This window comes from Oryctolagus cuniculus, chromosome 17 (genome assembly GCF_964237555.1).
Source record: "Oryctolagus cuniculus chromosome 17, mOryCun1.1, whole genome shotgun sequence".
Classification (NCBI taxonomy): Eukaryota; Metazoa; Chordata; class Mammalia; order Lagomorpha; family Leporidae; genus Oryctolagus; species Oryctolagus cuniculus.
Genome location: NC_091448.1, coordinates 17554872 through 17575864, shown reverse-complemented (window position 1 = coordinate 17575864; position 20993 = coordinate 17554872). Strand labels below are relative to the sequence as shown.

Below are 20993 nucleotides of genomic sequence, written 5' to 3'. Positions count from 1 at the left end.
TTAAACACTCTCCGAATCACTTTCTGTTAAGATACTAGAGCTAAAGGTAAAGGTCAAAACAATGAAGCTCAGGAAGGTAACCTGAGGACAGCTGTCAGCCAAAAACCCACGAATCCAGAAGGAACAGAGCAGAGGATGGGCAGTGAACAAAGGATCCGCAGAGCATCCTCCTGGGAGCACTCTGGGACCCTGCACTGCAACAGCGCTCAGAGGCCCCCAGGGCAGCGCCCTGGTTTGTTTGCACCAAGGTGCTTAACAGCAGGTGGCACGTCTTTCTTATTCTGTGTCTTCCCCAACTAGAAAGCAAGTGCTAAGGAGGCAGTGATTGTGTGGATTCTGTTCACTCCTGATCCACAGCACCTAGAAGAGCATTTGGAACACTTGAGGTACTATTAGATATGCAATTCTTAGCTACGTCCTGACTGTGTAACCACAGGCCCATCTCCATCTTCTCTGAACATAAAAATTCCTCATTTGCAAACAAAAAAGTTGGACAAGACAATTTCTGAGGTTCATTCCAAATATAGCACTCCTTTGAGAAATGCATTATATCCTTTTCCTGTTTATCAGTAATTCAGTTTCCACTTTAAAAGCTTGATATTATAAAGTTTGACAGATGCTTAGAATTTTCTTCTTCCTGATTCATGCCATTTCATTTTAAAGAGAAAGGAGAAAAAAAATAACCCTCCTTTGACTCCAGTAGCTTTTGCCTCCTACCACTGCTCTCACTCTTACAAGAGCAGTCAGGTAAGGTCCGAGAGATCAGAACGCAGGCATTTTGGTCTCAGGATCCGGTTACACTCCTTATATATTATGAGGATTGCTAACAGCCTTTGTTTGTATGTATTGGATCTATTGATATTCACCATATTAGAGATGAGAACAAAAATCTTCTAAGTTTATTCATTTATAAATAATAAGAAATCCAATACATGTTAACATACAAATACATTTTTAATTTTTAAAAGCCCTATTTTCTACAGCAGAACAGGAGTGGGGAGAGTGGTGCTGTCACACCTCTTCAACTCTGGCTTCACGGAAGCTCTGGCAGTCTCTGCAAAACGCCACAGCACACTTGCAAGACAAATGTGGGAAGACAATTAACGTCTTCCTAACATTTTGAAAACAGCTGTGACTTTGCAGACCCCCTGAAAAGGCCTCAGGGACCCCCAGGGGTCTCTGGACCACACTCTGAAAACCACTGCTATGAAGCTCTGGGCTGAGCAGTCAGGGACGACTCAGAAAGTCAAAACAAGGAGACAAATGTGATGGTAAGGTCAAAAGAGCAATGATTATTTATGAATTCACACATTAAGTGAAACTTTAAAAGATATTTCTTCCTAGGTTATTGATGTTAATTATTTATGACATTAATTGAAACGTAAAAATGAGGCAACCTCAGCAAATGTTTTCAAAGAAAGAAAGTCTAAGCTTTGGAAGTTTCATAAAAACTTGAAAATATATTTACATAATTTTCTCAAGATTCCCAAATAAGTCAAAAACCAAAAATAGTTAAGAACTATTTTTCTACGGAAATATATTAATGAAAAAGAAAGACATCTCAGAGCCAAAAATGAATGTTTAACAATAAAAAGAAACAAATTTTAGACGCATGTGTCTGCAGTATTAAAGGTGTGGAGGGAAAAGCTGCTATAATTACAAGACATTTTAATCCAAAATTTACTGTAGAATGCCTCTGGATAGACTCCAAAGGTTCGGTGAATACATCCCCCTCACTTTTCACCACTCATTTTGGATATACCTGTTCATAAACAAAGCTCCTCTAAAGAGATTAGAAATTCTAAAAGTCAAGGCTATGAATCAAACTTAGTACCACCTGTTGTCCCACTGAGAAGGCCTGGTTGTTGAACTGCTGAATGAATTCAGCTGCCATCTTGTCCGTGTCGTAAGGGTTGGAGTCAATGTTCTTTTTCTGCAGGAAATCGATCTCGATGGTCATTGTGCCAATACATTGCTTGGCTTTGTCAAACGTATACAGGGAGACTAGGAGAAAAAAGAAGCATCTTTTAAAGTCACAGGGACACTCAACAGTTGCTTTATTTCTAGTAACTACAAGGTCCACATCAACGAATCACAGCAGACCTTGACCAAAAGGGAGTTTCATGGGCCTTCACTGGAAGGGAGCACAGGCAGAGATTAAAAAACACCAGCACCGCCGGCGCCGCGGCTCACTAGGCTAATCCTCCGCCTTGCGGCGCCGGCATACCGGGTTCTAGTCCCGGTCGGGGCGCCGGATTCTGTCCCGGTTGCCCCTCTTCCAGGCCAGCTCTCTGCTGTGGCCAGGGAGTGCAGTGGAGGATGGCCCAAGTGCTTGGGCCCTGCACCCCATGGAAGACCAGGATAAGTACCTGGTTCCTGCCATCGGATCAGCGCGGTGCGCCGGCCGCCGCGCGCTGGCTGCGGCGGCCATTGGAGGGTGAACCAACGGCAAAAGGAAGACCTTTCTCTCTCTCTCTCTCTCTCTCACTGTCCACTCTGCCTGTCAAAAAAAAAAAAAAAAAAAAAAAAACACCAGCACCACCAGAGGTCCTCCTCGTCAGTTGAAGGAACTGGAGAATACCAGACAGCACTCTGCCCTGCCTCTCTTAGCCCCACGCCAGTCTTCTGGAGGCGGTGCCATACCCTCCTCACACGGCCTCTCCGCCTTTCTTCTCATTTAGAGAGGACAAAATGACAGTATGGAAGCCTCAGTGGAGCTGGGATAGCATGCTGCTTCCAAACAGCATTTCGGTTTGACACAAGAAAGAGTAAGGTTAGAGATGGGTGGAGTCTTTTGCCCTTAGAAAGTGGGTCACAGTGCAAAAACGGCTTAAGAAACAATGTGTTGGAGCCAGTGTTGTGGTTAGGCACATCATAAAGCTGATTCAAGTCCCAGCTACTCTGCTGTGGATAAAGTTCCCTGCTAATGTGCTTGGGAAGGCAGCAGAAGATGGCCCAAGTATTTGGGCCCCTGTCACTCATGTGGGAGACCCAGATGGAGTTTCAGGCTCTTGGCTTTAGCCTGACCCAAATCAAGCCAATGCAGCCAATTGGGGAGTAACCAGGGAATGTAAGCTCAATCTTTCTCTCTCTCTCTCATACACACACACACACACACACACACACACACTAGCAGGGAGCTGAACTGGAAGTAGAACAGCCAGGACTAGAACCAGCACTGATGGGACGCTGGGGTTGCAGGCCCTACTGTGCCACGATGCTGGCCCCATAAGAACAAATTTTTAAAGCAAAAAAATGTAGCACTGCAATATACGGTATCAGGGAAGAGTATGGTGGGCTACCCAGCAAAGCTTAAGAGGGTTTCAGCATTTGGGTTTCCCCAAGAGGGCAATGTGACCTCAGCCAGTACAATGAGCCTATTGCTGCCCTTCAGTAGGCTGACTGCACACATGAGGACACTTCACTTCCCCCTTGTGCTTCCTGAAGATTGCTGTCCTAAAGTTTGCCAGTGGTCCCTTAAGTTCTCTTACGCAACCTTCACCAAGCTAAATCTAGAACACTGACCAGCTTTCACCCTCCCAGCTGCCATGGCTGAACAGACGCCTGTAGCCCGTGGGCGCTTACTGCACTGCTGGAGATGCTCCCATCATGGGTCAACCATGTCCATTTTCTAATCTGTTAATGTTGGTTGTGATAGTTACACAAACTATACAAACAATTAAACAGCATAAGAGCTGCTGAAATTCTGACATTCTAGGATGAAATTATAAAACTAAGTTGAAAGTTTTGGGAAAACTTTTTTTAAAAGGGAGATTTTCTTCAAAAACAGTTAACTAGATGTAAGAAAATCATAAAAGATTGAGGATGAAATATACAAAAACCCAAAAGGATTCTGCACTCCTAAGTGCTTCACAAGGTCTAAGTTTCCAATCTACTTCAAAGAAATCAACACAGAAATGATAGGTGACGTTTACATAAATACTACATCGGACTCCAATCCATGGAATCAAACTCTAAGAAAAGGCTTTCAACCAATTCTTCAGTTAAACACCAGCTCCTGTCCTGCCGAGTAAGAAAGCTCCTACAGTTCTCACAAAAGTAATGACAAAATGTTGTTTGTCACATTTGCTTTGAACAGTAAGCATGGTGCTCTTGTGGGTTACTGTGGTCACCAGACAGCGAGAGGTGAAAACAGCAGTGACTGTCTGTGGTGAAGATTCTAGTAACAGGCTTCCAACAAAGTTGTTCTCAAAGGGATTTCGATTCTGTGTGTTTCAACAGATTTGCTAGAACCAGAAGAAACTAACCTAAGTAAAACATTTAATTTCTCAGTGCTTTGATTTATCACTTCTAGGAGTCAGGAAAATTGGCCAAGATGTCTCTATGTCATTTCATGCTTTAAATTTTGTTCTAAACTTGTTTATTCCAGTCACTTGAATTACACATAAGATTTCCTGTAAATTCTTTGAATTTTTATGTTTTGGCATGTCATCATAAAGGGAGACACATCTATTTTAAATATTTCAAAAGCAAATTAACAAAGTTGGAATAAGGGATAGAAAATATATTTAAGATAGGAAAATGTATTCAAATTTTGGTTGAAAATTTCAGAATACTCTATTGTCTCTAATTCTGGTTGTTCTATTCCTTCTTTTTTTTTTATTTTTCTTTTTTTGACAGGCAGAGTGGACAGTGAGAGAGCAACAGAGAGAAAGGTCTTCCTTTTCCATTGGTTCACCCCCCAGTGGCCGCTGCAGCCGGCGCACCACACTGATCTGAAGCCAGGAGCTAGGTGCTTCTCCTGGTCTCCCATGGGGTGCAGGGACCAAGCACTTGGGCCATCCTCCACTGCACTCCCGGGCCACAGCAGAGCTGGACTGGAAGAGGAGCCATCGGAACAGAACCGGCGCTCTGACCGGGACTAGAACCCAGTGTGCTGGCGCCACAGGCGGAGGATTAGCCTATTGAGCTGCGGTGCCGGCCTGATCTATTCCTTCTTAATATTTCCTAGAAAGTACAGGTTATTTGCCAAGTAAATCCAAAGATAAGAGCTTAGTTGTTTCCCTATAAAATATCCCCGTGTTGAGATATTAACGTTAAGAGGAGCAAGTTACTCAGCTGTCTGTCCATTTCCAGGTGCTTATCCCAGAAGGACTCTGGAACATTTACCTAAAAGAGATCTACCATGAGGCCAGTGCAGTGTGGCATGCTGCGGCACTAACATCCCATATGGGCCTCAATTCCAGTCCCCACTGCTCCTCTTCTGATCCAGCTCTCTGCTATGGTCTGGGAAAGCAGCAGAAGATGGCCCAAATCCTTGGGCCCCTGCACTCACATGGGAGACCAGGAAGAATCTCTTGACTTCAGATCAGCCCAGCTCCATTTGTTGCAGCCATTTGGGGAGTGAACCACAGGATAAAAGATCTCTCTCTCTCTCTCTCTGCCTTTCTGCTGTTTCACTCCCCAACTGGCCGCAATGGTTGTAGCTGCGCCAATCCGAAGCCAGGAGCCAGGAGCTTCCTCTGGGTCTTCCCAAATGAGTGCAGGCACCCAAGGACTTGGGCCATCTTCCACTGCTTTCCCAGGCCATAACAGAGAGCTTGATCAGAAGCGGAGCAGCGGGACTCGAACCGAAGCCCATATGGGATGCTAGCACTGCAGGCTGTGGCTTAACCCACTATGCCACAGCGCCAGCTCCAAACTCTTTCAAATAAATAAATATTTTTTTTCTTTAAAAAAGAGATCTACAAGGAGGTTCACTGAAGCATTATTTGCAATAGTCAAACACTGAAAAATACTGTAGGGAATAATGAATAAAATTAGTATACTCACAATGTAGAATACTGTACAGCAATTTTTATTAAAATAAAAACTTGATGCATATTTAACAAAGGAAGGTAGCCCATGAAAACAAAATACTGAGTGAAAAGAGTACATTTTACAAATATTTGTACTGTATGATGTCATTTTGTACATTAAAGACTCAAAACAATGCCATTATTCCACAATGTATGTATCTGGTACATCTGTATACATACAAATTATCTTCACATTGAGAAATATGAACATTAAAGTATGTTAAAAATATCCTCATTAGTGACTGAGTTTTCAAATACATTTTCATTTCAGGTCAATGTTCCAAATAGAAGACCATGCTGTAGGAAGACCTTCATATGCTGTGAGCACTACCATGGACAGTACCGCCGGCAGCACCATGGTCAGCACCATGATCCCAGTCCCAAAAGGGCAAGAATACGGAGGAAAGACGGCTCTGAATGTTTTCCTATTTATAACTAATTTAAATTTAACATCAAAAACTAATAAAAATACACTTTTATGAGCAAAAAAAGTTTGCTAAATGCTTCAAACAAACATAGACATTACAGTGCTGCGTATACTATAATGATCAAAACATGTGTGAACTGAACTGGAATACTTAAAACAATGTTGCAACATGGAGAGAAGCCAGATTAAGAGATTGTTCCAGAAGATTTCCTCAGACCAAAAATCACTGACTGAACTAAACAATAAAATCTCACCTTACATACAGGAACTCTCATTCCAGAATCCTTAAGCTTTCCTCACTGGAGCCACACCACCTATCCTATCTTTGCCTCCATCTCTGAAGTTCAGTTCCACTGAACTGCACAGCCAATCATTCATATCACTCAGGTCCTCTTTCCTTGCCTCAAGCTTACTCCACCTTTGTCCTACCTTCTGGTCACTTGGTTTTACAATTTTGCCCATCAAGTTATCCTGATTCATCTCTTTAAAGATCGGATTTTACAATCAAGATAAACATTTTCTGGGGGCAGGCACTGGGTGTGGCAGTTAAGATGTCACTTGGGGGAGGCCAGTGTTGTGGTGCAATGGGTGAAGCCACAGCCTGCAGCACTGGCATCCCATAAGTGCCAGTTCAAGTCCTGGCTGCTCCACTTTTTGCTCCCTGCTAATGCACCTGGCAAAGAAGAAGATGGGGACTGGCACTGTGGCGTAGCAGGTAAAGCCGCTGCCTGCAGTGCCACCATCCCATATAGGTGCGGGTTACAGTCCCGGCTGCTTCACTTCCGATTCAGCTCTCTGCAATGGCCTGGGAAAGCAGCAGAAGATGATCCAAGTCCTTGGGCCCATGCACCCATGTGGGAGACCCAGAGTAAGCTCCTGGCTTCTGGCTTCAGACTGGCCCAGCTCCAGCTGTTGCAGCCATTTGGGGAGTGAATCAGCGGACGGAAGAATTCTCTTTCTCTCTAACTCTGCCTCTCTGTAACTCTGCCTTTCAAATAAACAAATCTTGAAAATAAAAAATAAATTTAAAAAAGTAGAAGATGGCCCAAGTGCCTGGGCCCATGCCACCCACGTGGGGGACCTGAATGGAGTTCCCAGCTCCTAGCTTCCACTTGTCCCAGCCCCACCTGTTGCAGCTACTTAGAGAATAAACCAGCAGATAGAAAGTAACCGTCTTTCCTCTGTATAACTGCCTTTAAGTAAGTAAATAAATCTAAAAAACAAAAGAAAAATAGATGTGAAGCATTTGTAAATATTAAAAAAAAAAAAAAAAAGCTGATACTTGAGACACCGATATCCCATATCAGAGTGCCTGGGTTCAAGTCCAGCTCAGCTCCCCATGCTAGGACTCTGCTGATGTGTACCCTAGAGACAGCAGTGATGGCTCAAGTAGTTGGGTCCCTGCCACCCAGGTGGGAGACCCAGATTGAGTTCCTGGCTCCTGGCTACAGCCTGACCTGGCCCAGTCCTGACTGTTCTGGGCATCTGGAAAGTGAACTGGAGGATGGGAAATAGATAGATTCTCTCTTTCTCTCTCTCTCTCCCTGCTTCCCTCTCATCTCTCATCTCTCTGCCTTTCAAATAAATTAATTAATTTTGAAGACAAGGATTTCCGGTAGCAGAATGTTTCTATAACATACTTTAAGCCATAAACAGCTTCTCAACTCATCAAAATTTACAACCTTGGATAAGGGGACGTTTAGCTTGGAAATTACATCACCTACATTGCACATCAAAGGACCTGGCTTCGATTCCTAGCTCTAGCTCCTAACTCCAGCTTCCTGCTAATGCAGATCTTGAGAGGCAACAATGACAGCTTAAGTAATTGAGCTCTTGCCGCCCATATGGGAGACCTGGACTTAGTTCCCAGCTCCTAGCTTTGGCCCAGCCCAGCCCTACATGTTGTGGGCATTTGTGGAGAAAATTAGCTCCCTCTCAAATAAATAAATAATTTTTTAAATGTATGATAAATTTCCATACCTTTTCACAAAAGAAAATACCTACATTAGAAGTTAAATTTAAGCTCGCTCTTAGTCATATGTTTAGAAAAATAAGTTTAAGGAAATTAGAAACTAAAACTACGTATGACCCCAATTGCTCCTCAGATATAGCTGGTGTTCATGTTACCTCTGCCATCATGTGCAGACAGGGAACCCTGGCTTCAGGCACTAACTTCTCTCCCTTTGGTGCTAAATGTCTCCACTGTCTCAGCTTCTCACTACACTTCAAGTGAAGAGGTGAGAGTTACAGGAATCACTTATGTCACTGTTTCCCAAAATGTGGCTGTTAAAAATACAGATTCATGAATCAGACTTCCCAATGGAGAATGCTGGAAGTCTTTTTCTAAAAACAAACTCCACAGGTAATGCTTTCAGGCAAGTCTGGGAAGCATTAATTCCATGACCCTTGGCACCAGCTACCCACAGCTGAAGTAACTTCTTTTACTTTCACCTTCAATCAAATTTCATCCCTCATCCTACTTCCACAAAGAAAAAGGAAGAACCAGTTAAAGATAACCTCAATGTTCATGCTCCCTCTAGCTCAGAAAAAAAATTACTAAGGCCAACGCTGTGGTGTAGTGGATAAAGCCGCCACCCACAGAGCCAGCATCCCATATGGGCACTGGTTCTAGTCCTGGCTGCTCCTCTTCTGATCCAGCTCTCTTCTATGGCCTGGGATAGCAGCAGAAGATGGCCCAAGTCCTTGGGCCCATGTACCTACGTGGAAGACTCAGAAGAAGCTCCTGGCTTTGGATCAGCGCAGCTCTGGCCGTTGCGGCCATCTGGGGAGTGAACCAGCGGATGGAAGACCTCTCTCTCTGTCTCTACCTCTCTCTGTAACTCTTTCAAATAAATAAAATAAATCATAAAAAAATAATACCCCCCACAATTATTATAAATTGTCATCCCTATATGATGAGCATGATGTGGCCTCTTGCTACATTACCAGGGTCTCTTTTCTGACCTCTCTACTACTGTATAGACCAGGCGAGGCCTGCGTTCCTAGAACTGTTCTAAGTACCTATTCACTCTTAACTAGTTTAAAGTGACAATAAATTTGAATTTCTTCAAAAGCATGCTGTCTAGAAGACAACAAATCTGAATATCTCCACACATTTTCCTAAAACCTTATGGGAGTAGCAAGAGGACAGATAATGCCACATGTAGCCCACACTTCCCACCGTACTAGGAAACAGAATACAGGAAACTCAAATAGAGAAAGAGGCACCAAAATTAAACAAAGCTCTCACTGAAGAAAGAGAGAGAGAGAAAGAGAAGATACACATAAACAAAATACAGACAAATCACCTCCAAAGATCAAATGCTGAAATACTAAGCATGTTATGAAGTTGGGAATTTACAGCTCCCAGTAGAGGGAAAGAACATGCAGGTGAACAGGACTATATGGCACCACCCAAGAATCACTGGAAAGACTCTGATAAATAGAGAAGGAGCGGTGCCCCTAAAGAAGTGGCAATGAAGGGGAGGGGGCAGTTAGAGGGGAAAATGAAGGACCGTGCAGAAACTAAGGGAATAGGCCCTGACGCTTTCCCTCCAGCTCATCGGTATTACTCATTAAGAAAAACCACTCGTCTCTAGAAGAGTGCTCTTGGACTAATAACCTTCTCTTCAAACTCATGAAAAATAAGGAAAAAATTTTCACATAAATTCACTATAAAAAGAAAACATAAAATAATAAAATACTGCAGGATTTCAGTTGAAGTGTCTTCCCTGAAAAGATGAACCATGAAATAGAAAACAAACAAACAAACAAAAAAACCCTGTAATACTTTAAATGAAATTAGCTCTCTTTAACAAATACATATATACATAAAACTGAGAACAGAAATAAAGAAATGCAATGAAAATTCACTGAACTCAGGAAAGAAATAGCAAAAAAGACAAAACAATTAAAGAAATGAAAAATAAATTAGAGGGTGCTCAAGGGAAAATAGATTTGAATGAGTAGCTAATTAAGAGGTAGTGAAGAAAGGAAAAGAACCAAAATAATAAATGTGAGATAAAGAAATGTATGACATCAAAAAGTGGTGAAAATGGAAGATATACAAAGAAGGTCCAAATACTTATAGTTGGAAGCCCAAGAAGAAAAGTGGAACAATTTGACCAGAACTAGTATTTCAAACCATCCTTGAGGGGCTGGTGTTGTGGTGCACAAGCTTAAGCCACTGCTTGCAATACCAGCATCCCATACCAGAGTGCTGGTTTGAGTTCCACTGTTCTGATTCTGATCCAGCTCCCTGCCAATGTACCTGGGAAAGCAACAGAAGAGTACGCCAGCCCCTGCCACTCACATAAAACATGGAAGACTTGGATGGAGTTCTGGGCTCCTGGCTTCAGCTTGGACCAGCATTAGCTGTTGCTGCCATTTGGAGAGTGAATCAGCAGATGGTCTGTCTCTCCCCCTCTCTCTGTTGTTCTTTCAAATAAATAAGTAAATTTAAAAATAAAATAAAATCATACCCTAAGAAAGTTTTCCCGGACAGAAAACAAGTCCATATAATAAACAGACGCACTGTATGCCATAGAAAACTGACCCAGAATGACCAATTCTGAAAACTGTTCCAATAAAGATCTTAAGACTTAAAGAGGAAAAATCCTCAGCACCCCCAAACAGAAAAATCTAATTATTTATAAAAGTTGGAAAATTAGCCTGGAATCAGATTTCTCAAGATCATTATACAAAGCAAGGCAATTCAGGTGGGGAGAGGCCTGGTAGTGCAGCGAGTTAAGCTGCTGCCTGGGACACCCACATCCCTTAGTGGAGTGCCTGGCTACTCCTCACTTTAAAAAAAAAAAAAAAAAAAAAATATATATATATATATATATATATTTGAAAGGCAGAATTAGAAAGAAGGAGAACTGAGAGAGACACAGAGATCTTCTATCTGCTGGTTCATACCCCAGATGGCTGCAACAGTCAGGGCTGGGCCAGGATGAAGCCAGGAGCCAGGAGCTTCTTCTTCTACATGGTTGCACAGGCCTAAGCACTTGGGTCATCCTCTGCTGTTTTCCCAAGCTCATTAGCAGGGAGCTGGATCAGAAGTGGAGCAGCTGGGACTGGAACCCCTATCCATATGGGATACTGGCACTGCAGACAGTGCTTAACCCGCTGTGCCACAGTGCTGGCCCCCAACTCCACACTTCTGATCCGGCTTCCTGATAATGCATTTGGGAGAGAGTGGATGATGACCAGAGTACCTGGGTTCCTGCCACCCCTGTGGGAGACCTAGATGGAGTTCCTAGCTCCTGGCTTCAGCCCGGCCCAGTCTTAGCTGTTGTAGGCATTTGGGGAATGAACTAGAAGATTCTAACTCTGCCTTTCAAATAATTTTTTAAAAAACAAAGCAATTGAATGTGCATTTTCAAGAAATTCAAGGAAGGAAGACAATCTGAGAATTTTATGTTCCGTCAAGCTATTCCTTCAAATATTACAGATATAGAAAGTAGCCTGCATATGCAAGAATCAGAACACTGGACACACATGTCTTCCAGGAAGAACCCACGAGAGGACAGGTTTCATGTAACCAGACAGACATTAGAGAAAGGATGGATCCTGATTATTTGAGAGACTTAATTGCAGTGTTAAGAGTAAACCACAGTAGGGTCACGTGTGGAAGAAGAGCACATAAATACCATATGGTCTCACGAAGTAGAAAGAAAGCAACTAACGGAATGGTAGGCGAGAGGCAAAGGGGGACAGTACAATATCCCTCCTCTCTGACTACTGATCAGGCAGGAGATGAGACAGCACTTAGAACTGACAGAGCTGACTCTTTCAAAGGCTACAGAAGTGAAAAGGAGACAAAGGGCTCTCTGAGAGGTATAACTACAAAAAGCGACCATTAAAACAAACAGAAACATTGTCAAATACCAAAAGAAAATTGTTAAAACTGCAAAGACATGAAATATAGAAACATAATTACAACAGAGCAGCAGAATTGAGATCAGTCATATGGTGACTGACAATTTAACCAATGTATTAAAAGGAAAAGATTTTCAGATTAGCTCAACAAGCAAAATCCAACTCCAAACTGCAGGCAACAGACACATTTGAAACCTAGTGGTTCAAAAAGGCTAAAAATAAAGAGATGGACAAAAATCTATTTCGTAAATTAAGAACAAGAAAGCAGGCTGGCACCACGGCTCACTAGGCTAATCCTCCGCCTTGCAGCGCCGGCACACTAGGTTCTAGTCCCGGTCAGGGCGCCGGATTCTGTCCCGGTTGCCCCTCTTCCAGGCCAGCTCTCTACTGTGGCCAGGGAGTGCAGTGGAGGATGGCCCAAGTGCTTGGGCCCTGCACCCCATGGGAGACCAGGAGAAGTACCTGGCTCCTGCCATCGGATCAGTGCGGTGCGCCAGCCGCAGCGCGCCGGCCGCGGCGGCCATTGGAGGGTGAACCAACGGCAAAAGGAAGACCTTTCTCTCTGTCTCTCTCACTGTCCACTCTGTCAAAAAAAACAAAAAAAAACAAAAAAACAAAAAAACAAAAAAAAAAACAAAAACAAGGATTGTAATTCTAAAATCAAAGTATAATTGCAAACACATTAAGCTAAAGTTTAATCTATTTATTTAGACTGTGGGCTTGTTACCCATAAATAGCTTAGTAATCTTCCCTTAAGTCATGAATTGCTTTCCTTATCTTCCCTATTTAATGCTGATGACCTCATGACACACTTCATTGAGAAAAGAGGTAGATGAGTAACTCTTTCCTTTCCATTCTCATAGATCTAACCAGTACTCTGAATAGAAATGAATTTTTAAGGCTTGATAATCAGTATTGGAAAATTGTATAGATCTCAATGACTTTGAGAAAATCATGCAGAAAATCTACCTCTGGTGGCTAAAAACATACACCTACCTTCTATTTCTTGGCCAATAGAAAGTCCAGCCCATTTTCGCTGTAAAGTAAGAGGAAAAAAAAGACACTTAAAAACAGTCCGTCAAAATTGGAGAAATGAATAAAAGAGAAATTTCTATAAACTTCTAATTTCCTCTTAGAATGAATACATTCCACGACAAAAGCATATGTTGTTATGTTATGGTACGTTATGTTATGTTTATCTCCCTCTCCAAAATTATGTTGAACTCTTCGTACCCAGTAACTGTGAAAGTGACTGAATTTCAAAATTTTGTGTTTTCATTGCTTTTGAAAGGCAGAGATACAGATGGATGGAGAGAAACAGACAGACAGACAGACAGATACACATAGACACACATAGACACACACACACAGTTCTTCCATTTGTTAAATGCCTGCAACAGCCAAGGCTGGGCCAGGCTAAAGCCAGGGGCCTGGAACTTAATCTGAGTCTCCCATGTGAGTGGCGGAACTCAAGGATTTGAGTCATCATCTGCTGCTTCCCAGAGTGCACATTAGCAGGAAGCTGGATGAGAAGTGGAGTAGCAGGGACTCAAATCAGGCAGGAAACCCAAGCAGCAACTTAACTGTTGCAACATGCGCCCACCCCAGTGCAACTCTACTTTAAAAATGGGCTCTTGGGGATGGCGCTGTGGCATAGTGGGTAAAGCCACCACCTGCAGTGCCAGCATCCCATGTGGGCGCCAGTTCGAATCCCAGCTGCTCCACTTCCGATCCAGCTCTCTGCTATGGCCTGCAAAAGCAGTAGAAACTGGTCTAAGTCCTTGGGCTCCCGCACCCACGTGGGAGACCCAGAAGAAGCTCCTGGCTCCTGGCTCCTGGCTTTGGATTGGTGCAGCTGTGGCCGTTGCAGCCAATTGAGGAGTGAACCAGTGGATGGAAGACCTCTCTCTCTTTCTCTCTCTCTCTGCCTCTACCTCTCCTCTCTCTGTGTAACTCTGCTTTCAAATAAATAAATCTTTAAAAGGGGGAGGAGGTGGTGCTGTGGCGCAGCAAATAAAGCTGCTGCCTGCAGTGCCGGTATCCCATATGGGCACCGGTTCTAGTCCCGGCTGCTCCTCTTCCGATCCAGCTCTCTGCTATGGCCTGGGAAAGCAGTAGAAGATGGCCCAAGTCCTTCAGCCCCTGCACTTGCATGGGAAGACCTGAAAGAAACTCCTGGCTCCTGATTGGTGCAGCTCTGGCCATTGTAGCCAACTGGGGAGTGAACCAGCAGATGGAAGACCGACCTCTCAATCTCTTTGCCTCTCCTTCTCTCTCTGTGTAACTGTGATTTTCAAATAAATAAATAATTCTTAAAAAAAAAAAAAAAGGGCTCTCTGTAGAGTCAATCAATTAAAATAAAGCCATATTGAATTATGGTGGGCCCTAAGCCAAGATGATTGGTGTCCTAGAGAAAAAGAAACAGGGAGAACACCAAGTGATAACAGAGGCAGAGATGGAAGTGATGAATCTACATGCTAAGGAACATCAGGGTTTATCAACAGAACCAGAAGCTAAGTGTGTAACAAATTCTCCCCTTCACACCTTCAGACTGATTTCAGACTACTCTTCTGCAGAACTGAGACAGAATGAATTTCTGTGGCTTCAGCCCTCTCCCCTCCCCCATCTAGGGTTCTACGCTATAACAGCTCTAGGAAACTAATGCATACACTACGGTTTATATCTGAAAACTTGTCCCAAAACATACAAAGCTTACCTTTCTACAGCAAGCTTTATCAGGTCAGATAAACTACACTGAACCGCAGCAAGGACTCGATCACGAGATGGTCATGACTATTCCTCACGTGCTAGTAAGGAGTTTCAGGCATTTACAGCCCAAGTTTAAACTTCCTCCATGCTGCCTGGTTACACTAGCAAGAATGTGTGAAAGCAGGCCAGATTGTGTTTAGGCAGGCATTCAGGGCTGGCTTGGTACAGATTCAAAACAAGCGATTACTGACAATGTTCCAAAGAACAGTGAGAAAAATAATTTTTGGCTGAAAATAGTTTGCCTACTCATCTGAATACTGTGGATTTTAGAAAATGCTGCACTTGAATATGTATACTCTCTCTTCCAATTTTTTTTAAAATTTATTTGACAGGTAGAGTTATAGATAGAGAGAGAGACAGAAAGAAAGGTCTTCCTGCCATTGGTTCACCCCCCAAATGGCCACTACGGCTGGCGCTGTGCCAATCCGAAGCCAGGAGCCAGGTGCTTCCTCCTGGTCTCCCATGTGGGGGCAGGGCCCAAGCACTTGGGCCATCCTCCACTGCCCTCCCGGGCCACAGCAGAGAGCTGGACTGGAAGAGGAGCAACCAGGACTAGAACTGGCGCCCATATGGGATGCTGGCACCACAGGTGGAGGATTAACCAAGTGAGCCACGGCATCAGCCCTCTCTTCCAATTTTTTTAAAGGTTTATTTTATTTATTTGAAAGAAAGAGTGACAGAGAAAGAAAGAAATCTTCCATCCCTGGTTGGCTCCCCAAATGGCCACAAGGGTTGGGCCTGAGCCAGGCCAAAGCCAGGAGCCAGGAACTCCATCCGGGTCTCCCATGTGGTTGTAGGAGTCCAAGTACTAGGGCCACCTTCTGCTGCTTTCCCAGGCACATTAGCAGGAAGCCAGATCAGAAGCAGAGTAGCTGGGATCTGAACCAGCACTCCAATATGGATGCAGCCTTGAAGGCAGCGGCTTAGCCTGCTGCACCACAGCACCAGTCCCTCCCACCTTTCTTCTTCTTCTTCTTCTTTTTTTTTTGTTTTGTTTTTGACAGGCAGAGTGGACAGTGAGAGAGAGAGAGACAGGGAAAGATCTTCCTTTACCGTTGGTTCACCCCGCAATGGCCACTGCGGCTGGAGCGCTGCGGCCAGCGCACCGCACTGATCCGAAGCCAGGAGCCAGGTGCTTCTCCTGGTCTCCCATGCGGGTGCAGGGCCCAAGCACTTGGGCCATCCGCCTCTGCACTCCTGGGCCAGAGCAGAGAGCTGGACTGGAATAGGGGCAACTAGGACAGAATCCGGTGCCCTGACTGGGACTAGAACCCGGTGTGCCGGCGCCGCAGGCGGAGGATTAGCCTATTGAGCCACGGCGCCGGCCTCTGCCACCTTTCTTAACATAGGTCACATTTCTCTCCTCCCTGGCCTTGTAAGACTTGGTCCAGTCAAGCTGAGATTTAGCAGAATGCTGGTTAAACCCAGACTTTGGGGTCACACAATAGCCAAATTTTAGGTTCTGCACTTCTATTGGCCTCAAATGGTAATAATGTTAGTACGGGGCTGCTTTGAGAATAAAGTGAAATAGCAAATGCAAAGATACGCAGAATAATGCCTGGCCTACAGCAAACTGGGGTAGGGATTTAGAGGATTTTTTTTTTTTTAACAAAGTAGAAAGACAAAGAGAAATTACTGCACCTAAAGCTTTTTCTGACCACTGGTAATCCCAATGGTGAATCCTATTGTATCCCAACTTTTAATCTATAGAACAAATGTGAAAAGTAGTCCTAATAATGAAGAGGCATCCAAACAGGGGAAGGGGGAATACTGAAGATTTCCACAGTTTTTGAGGGCTTCGAGAGATCTTTAGTAGTTCCCAAACTGGTGCTTGCTCTCTTTCCCTAAACTTGGAAGGAAGGAAATGAACGTGCTGCATAGTAGAAGTAGGCAGGGAAGGCATTTCCAATGCTCGGAAGCAGAGGGCCAGTAGCCAGCAGGACAGGAGGGAGGAAAGGATGCAGACAAGCATCTGTGGTGCTCCTGTGCCATGTGTTCTGCGTCTGGGACAGCACTAGGCAAACTAGTTCTGTGGAGTCCACAGAATCTACTGATGGTTCCAACTGTAATCAGAACCGTTCCAGTTGTTCCAGGGGTCCAGCAAGTTAGGTTGTAATTTGAGTCAACTGCAGTTTTCATTCTTTAGTCTGACACTAATGCACTATAAAATCACTATTAATACATGTTATTTTTTACAAATCGAGTATTACTTTTATATCTCTTCTGTTATCTTAGGAGGTAACATTAAAACACCCTCACCCTTTAGCTGATAGCTGATACTTTGAAACTTTTAAAAATTCAAAAAAAAACTCAAAGTAATAAAAGACAGCCAAAGAAAAATGACAACAAAGAATATATCTTAAAATTCCTTCCATAATACCTACGTATTTTCTTCAAATATGAAACAATGCTGTCATAGGGCGGTGCTTGCTTAGAATGAACTGATTTTTCTGCGACTTTCAAGGGAACACCTGAGTTACCTGGGGTAAGCTGAAGGCAATGCTCCCGGGCACCACCGACGGGTGGGTCCTCAGTGTAAACGTGTACCTGTGATTCGGGGAGGTCCTCACAACCACGTGCCTGAAAGACAGAGATGCAGTCAGCACTCCACATCAAAGGGAACAAGAACGTCATCTTCAACGTGTTTCTCCCCAGACTGATGTCTGAGGAGCACCAGGTGGAAATGAAACCGTACGGGAGACTTGAGGGAACACAAGTACAAATTTAGTTTCCAAAACCTGTCAGCAGAAAGGCCACTTAGCTTGGAGGTTAAGATGCCTGAGTCCCACACTGGAGTACCTAGGTTCAGTCCTCAGCTCTGATTTCTACCAATGAAGGTCTTGGGAGACAGCAACTCAAGTAATTGGGTTCCTGTCACCCACGTGGGAGACTTGAACTGTGTTCCTAGCTCCTGGCTTTGGGCCAGTCCAGCAAGGCCCTGATCATTGCAGGCGTTTGGGGGAGGGAATTAGCAAATGGCAGCTCTGTCTTTCCACCCACAATAAAATAAATGTTTAAAAACTGTAGAGGCTAGCGCTGTGGCGAGTGGGTAAAGCCGCTGCCTGCTGTGCCAGCATCCCAAAGGGCGCCAATTTGAGTCCCAGCTGTGCTATACTTCCGAACCAGCTCTCTGCTCTGGCCTGGGAAAGCAGTGGGATATGGCCAAGTCCTTGGGCTCCTACACCCATGTGGGAGACCCGGAAAAAGCTCCTGGCTCTTGGCTTCAGATCAGCGCACCTCTGGCCGTTGTGGTCATTTGGGAAGTGAACCAGTGGATGGAAGACCTCTCTCTCTCTCTCTCTCTCTCTCTCTCTCTCACCTCTGGCCATTGTGGTCACTTGGGGAGCGAGCCAGCAGACAGAAGATCCCTCTCTTTCTTTCTCTCTCTCTCTGTCTCCCTCCCTCCCTCTCTCTCTACCTCTGCCTTTATAACTCCGCCTTTCAAATAAATACTCTTTAAAATTTAAAGGGAAGGGCCGGTGCTATGGTATAGCAGGTAAAGCTGCTGCCTGCAACACTGGTATCCCATATATGGGCCCTGGTTCGAGTCCCGGCTGCTCCACTTCTTTTTTTTTTATTTATTTTTATTTATTTATTTATTTTTTTTTTTTTGACAGGCAGAGTGGACAGTGAGAGAGAGAGACAGAGAGAAAGGTCTTCCTTTGCCGTTGGTTCACCCTCCAATGGCCGCCGCGGCCGGCGCGCTGCGGCCGGCGCACCGCGCTGATCCGATGGCAGGAGCCAGGAGCCAGGTGCTTTTCCTGGTCTCCCATGGGGTGCAGGGCCCAAGCACCTGGGCCATCCTCCACTGCACTCCCTGGCCACAGCAGAGGGCTGGCCTGGAAGAGGGGCAACCGGGACAGAATCCGGCGCCCCGACCGGGACTAGAACCCGGTATGCCGGCGCCGCTAGGCGGAGGATTAGCCTAGTGCCGGCTGCTCCACTTCTAATCCAACCCCCTGCTACTGTGCCTCAGAAAGCAGCAGAGGATGGCCCAATGTGGGAGACCCCGGCTCCTGGCTTTGGCCTGGTCCATTCCTGGCCATTGTGGCCATTTGGGGAGCGAACCAGCAGATGGAAGGTCCCTTTCTCTCTCTCTTCCTCTCTTACTTTTGGATAAATAAATGAATTCATTAAAAAAAAAATTAAAGGGAAAGAACTGTCAGGGCTGGCACTGCGGTGCAGTGGGTCGAGCTGCCACCCACAATGCCAATATCCCATATCAGTGTCATTTCACATCCTGGCTGCTCTGCTTCACATCCAGCTCTCTGCTATAGCCTGGGGAAGCAGTGGAAGATGGCCCAACTCCTGAGCCCCTGCACCCACGTGGGAGACCCGGAAGAAGCTCCTGGCTCCTGGCTCTGGATCAGCTCAGTTACAGCCATTGCAACCAGCTGGGGAGTGAACCATCAGATGGAAGACCTCTATCTCTCTCCCCCTCTCTCTGTCTGTAACCCTGCCTCTTGAATAAATAAAATAAATCTTTTTAAAAAAATAAAAACTATCTTTTAGAATGCTATAATTTTTAATGTTAATGGCTAAGGTTCCTCTACTTATCTCCTAACTAGAACATAAGTTCCTTTTATCTATTTTTAGTAACGTTATCATGAGTACAGTGAATACCTGACATAGGTAAAAATTCTATAAAGAGTTCTCACCATTGCTTATCTATACTTGAGTTTTATTTGTTGAAAATCCTGTGTTCAAGTTAGCACAATCATAGAATTTTTAGCACTGGAAATAATCACACTTATGTGGGAGAGCCTCTTCCTCTGAAGCTGAAAACTGTAGATAATTACTAATTCTAATTCTGTGAAACTCATGCTTTTCACAACAGCTTTAAACAAACAACAAAAAAACCTCAGTTAAAATCCTGCCTCCTTGGCTCTTTATCTCTCTAAACTGCCTTGTGATACCAAAACTTAGAAGCATATGGATGGCACTGTACTTGGTAGCAAATTTCTCTAGAAGATCTGGCAAGGCATGATATGAAACAGTTAAAATAAATTCTGATAGGGGCTAGTGCTGTGGCATAGCAGGTGAAGACGTCGCCTGCAATGCCAGCATCCCATATGGGCACTGGTTCAAGTCCCAGCTGCTCCACTTTCGATTCAGCTCTCTGTTGTGCCCTGGGAAAGCAGTAGAAGATGGCCCAAGTCCTGCGCCCCTGTACCCATGTGGGAGACCCGGAAGAAACTCCTGGCTCCAGGCTTCAGATTGGCCCAGCTCTGGCCATCAGCCATCTGGGGAGTGAACCAGCGGATGGAAGACCTCTCTCTGCCTGCCTCTCTATAACTCGGCCCTTCGAATGAATAAATAAATCTTTAAAAAATACATAAATAAATAAATAATGATGAAAAATGCTTTTAAATATGCTACATTTGTTGTGCATTTTCCAATTTTTGTGTCTCTTGGATTACTATAGTAATAATGATCAGAATAGCTAATATTTATCGAGGGCTTATTAACACATTGAGCACTGTTCTAAGTGCTTTGATTATGTAACTTACCATTATCCCCATTTCACAGATCAAGACACGCAGGCACAGAGCTGGTAAACAACTTACACATGGGAACCCAATTTGTCATTGGCAGTCAGAATTCAAACTCAGACTCCAGAGCTAAATACCTATAGCTATGCTATGTATGATTCACATAATTAGTATACATATCTATACATACATACATATATATATAGTTCTTCTAAGAAAATCCATGAATAAGAAGTTATATCTAGAAAGCTATGTGTGGTTTTAAAACCATTATATTTATCAAAGTTTGACACAGTTCTGCTTGAAATATATAACTCTTTCTCATCTTCCTTTTCCAACTTAGCAAGAGAAATTTTTAAAAATAACCTCAGAAATTTTGAAAATACCACTTAACCAAGTTAGAAGAAAAGAAAGTCAGATACTCACTGGCCAGACTGGAAGTCCTTTTCATTCACAACTGCACAGTTGGTTAAAGATAATTCATCCGTAGGACATCTTGCAGCTTGCATGCTCTGTAAGAATCAATGATTAGGAAAATAAAATTGTCATGTTTGATTACCTTAAGGAATATCTTATGCCTTCCTGTCCTCCAGTCGTCACTAT

The 20993-nt window shown here is 44.0% G+C and overlaps 1 protein-coding gene across 5 annotated transcripts in view; it reads right to left on the bottom strand.

Annotated features, from left to right (window-relative positions):
* Positions 1 to 20993, bottom strand: part of NSF (N-ethylmaleimide sensitive factor, vesicle fusing ATPase) — a 179903-nt gene that overhangs the window by 126173 nt on the left and 32737 nt on the right. For 4 of the 5 annotated variants that reach the window (XM_008271641.4, XM_002719197.5, XM_070060568.1 and 1 more), the window contains exons 2-5: positions 20817 to 20902; positions 17379 to 17478; positions 13126 to 13165; positions 1838 to 2004 (exon numbers count right to left, since the gene is read on the bottom strand). In XM_008271641.4, the coding sequence (XP_008269863.3) occupies positions 1838 to 2004; positions 13126 to 13165; positions 17379 to 17478; positions 20817 to 20902 (393 nt within the window). Of the gene's footprint in view, positions 1 to 1837; positions 2005 to 13125; positions 13166 to 17378; positions 17479 to 20816; positions 20904 to 20993 lie in introns of all 5 variants that reach the window. The other variant, XM_070060567.1, reaches the window with a different exon arrangement.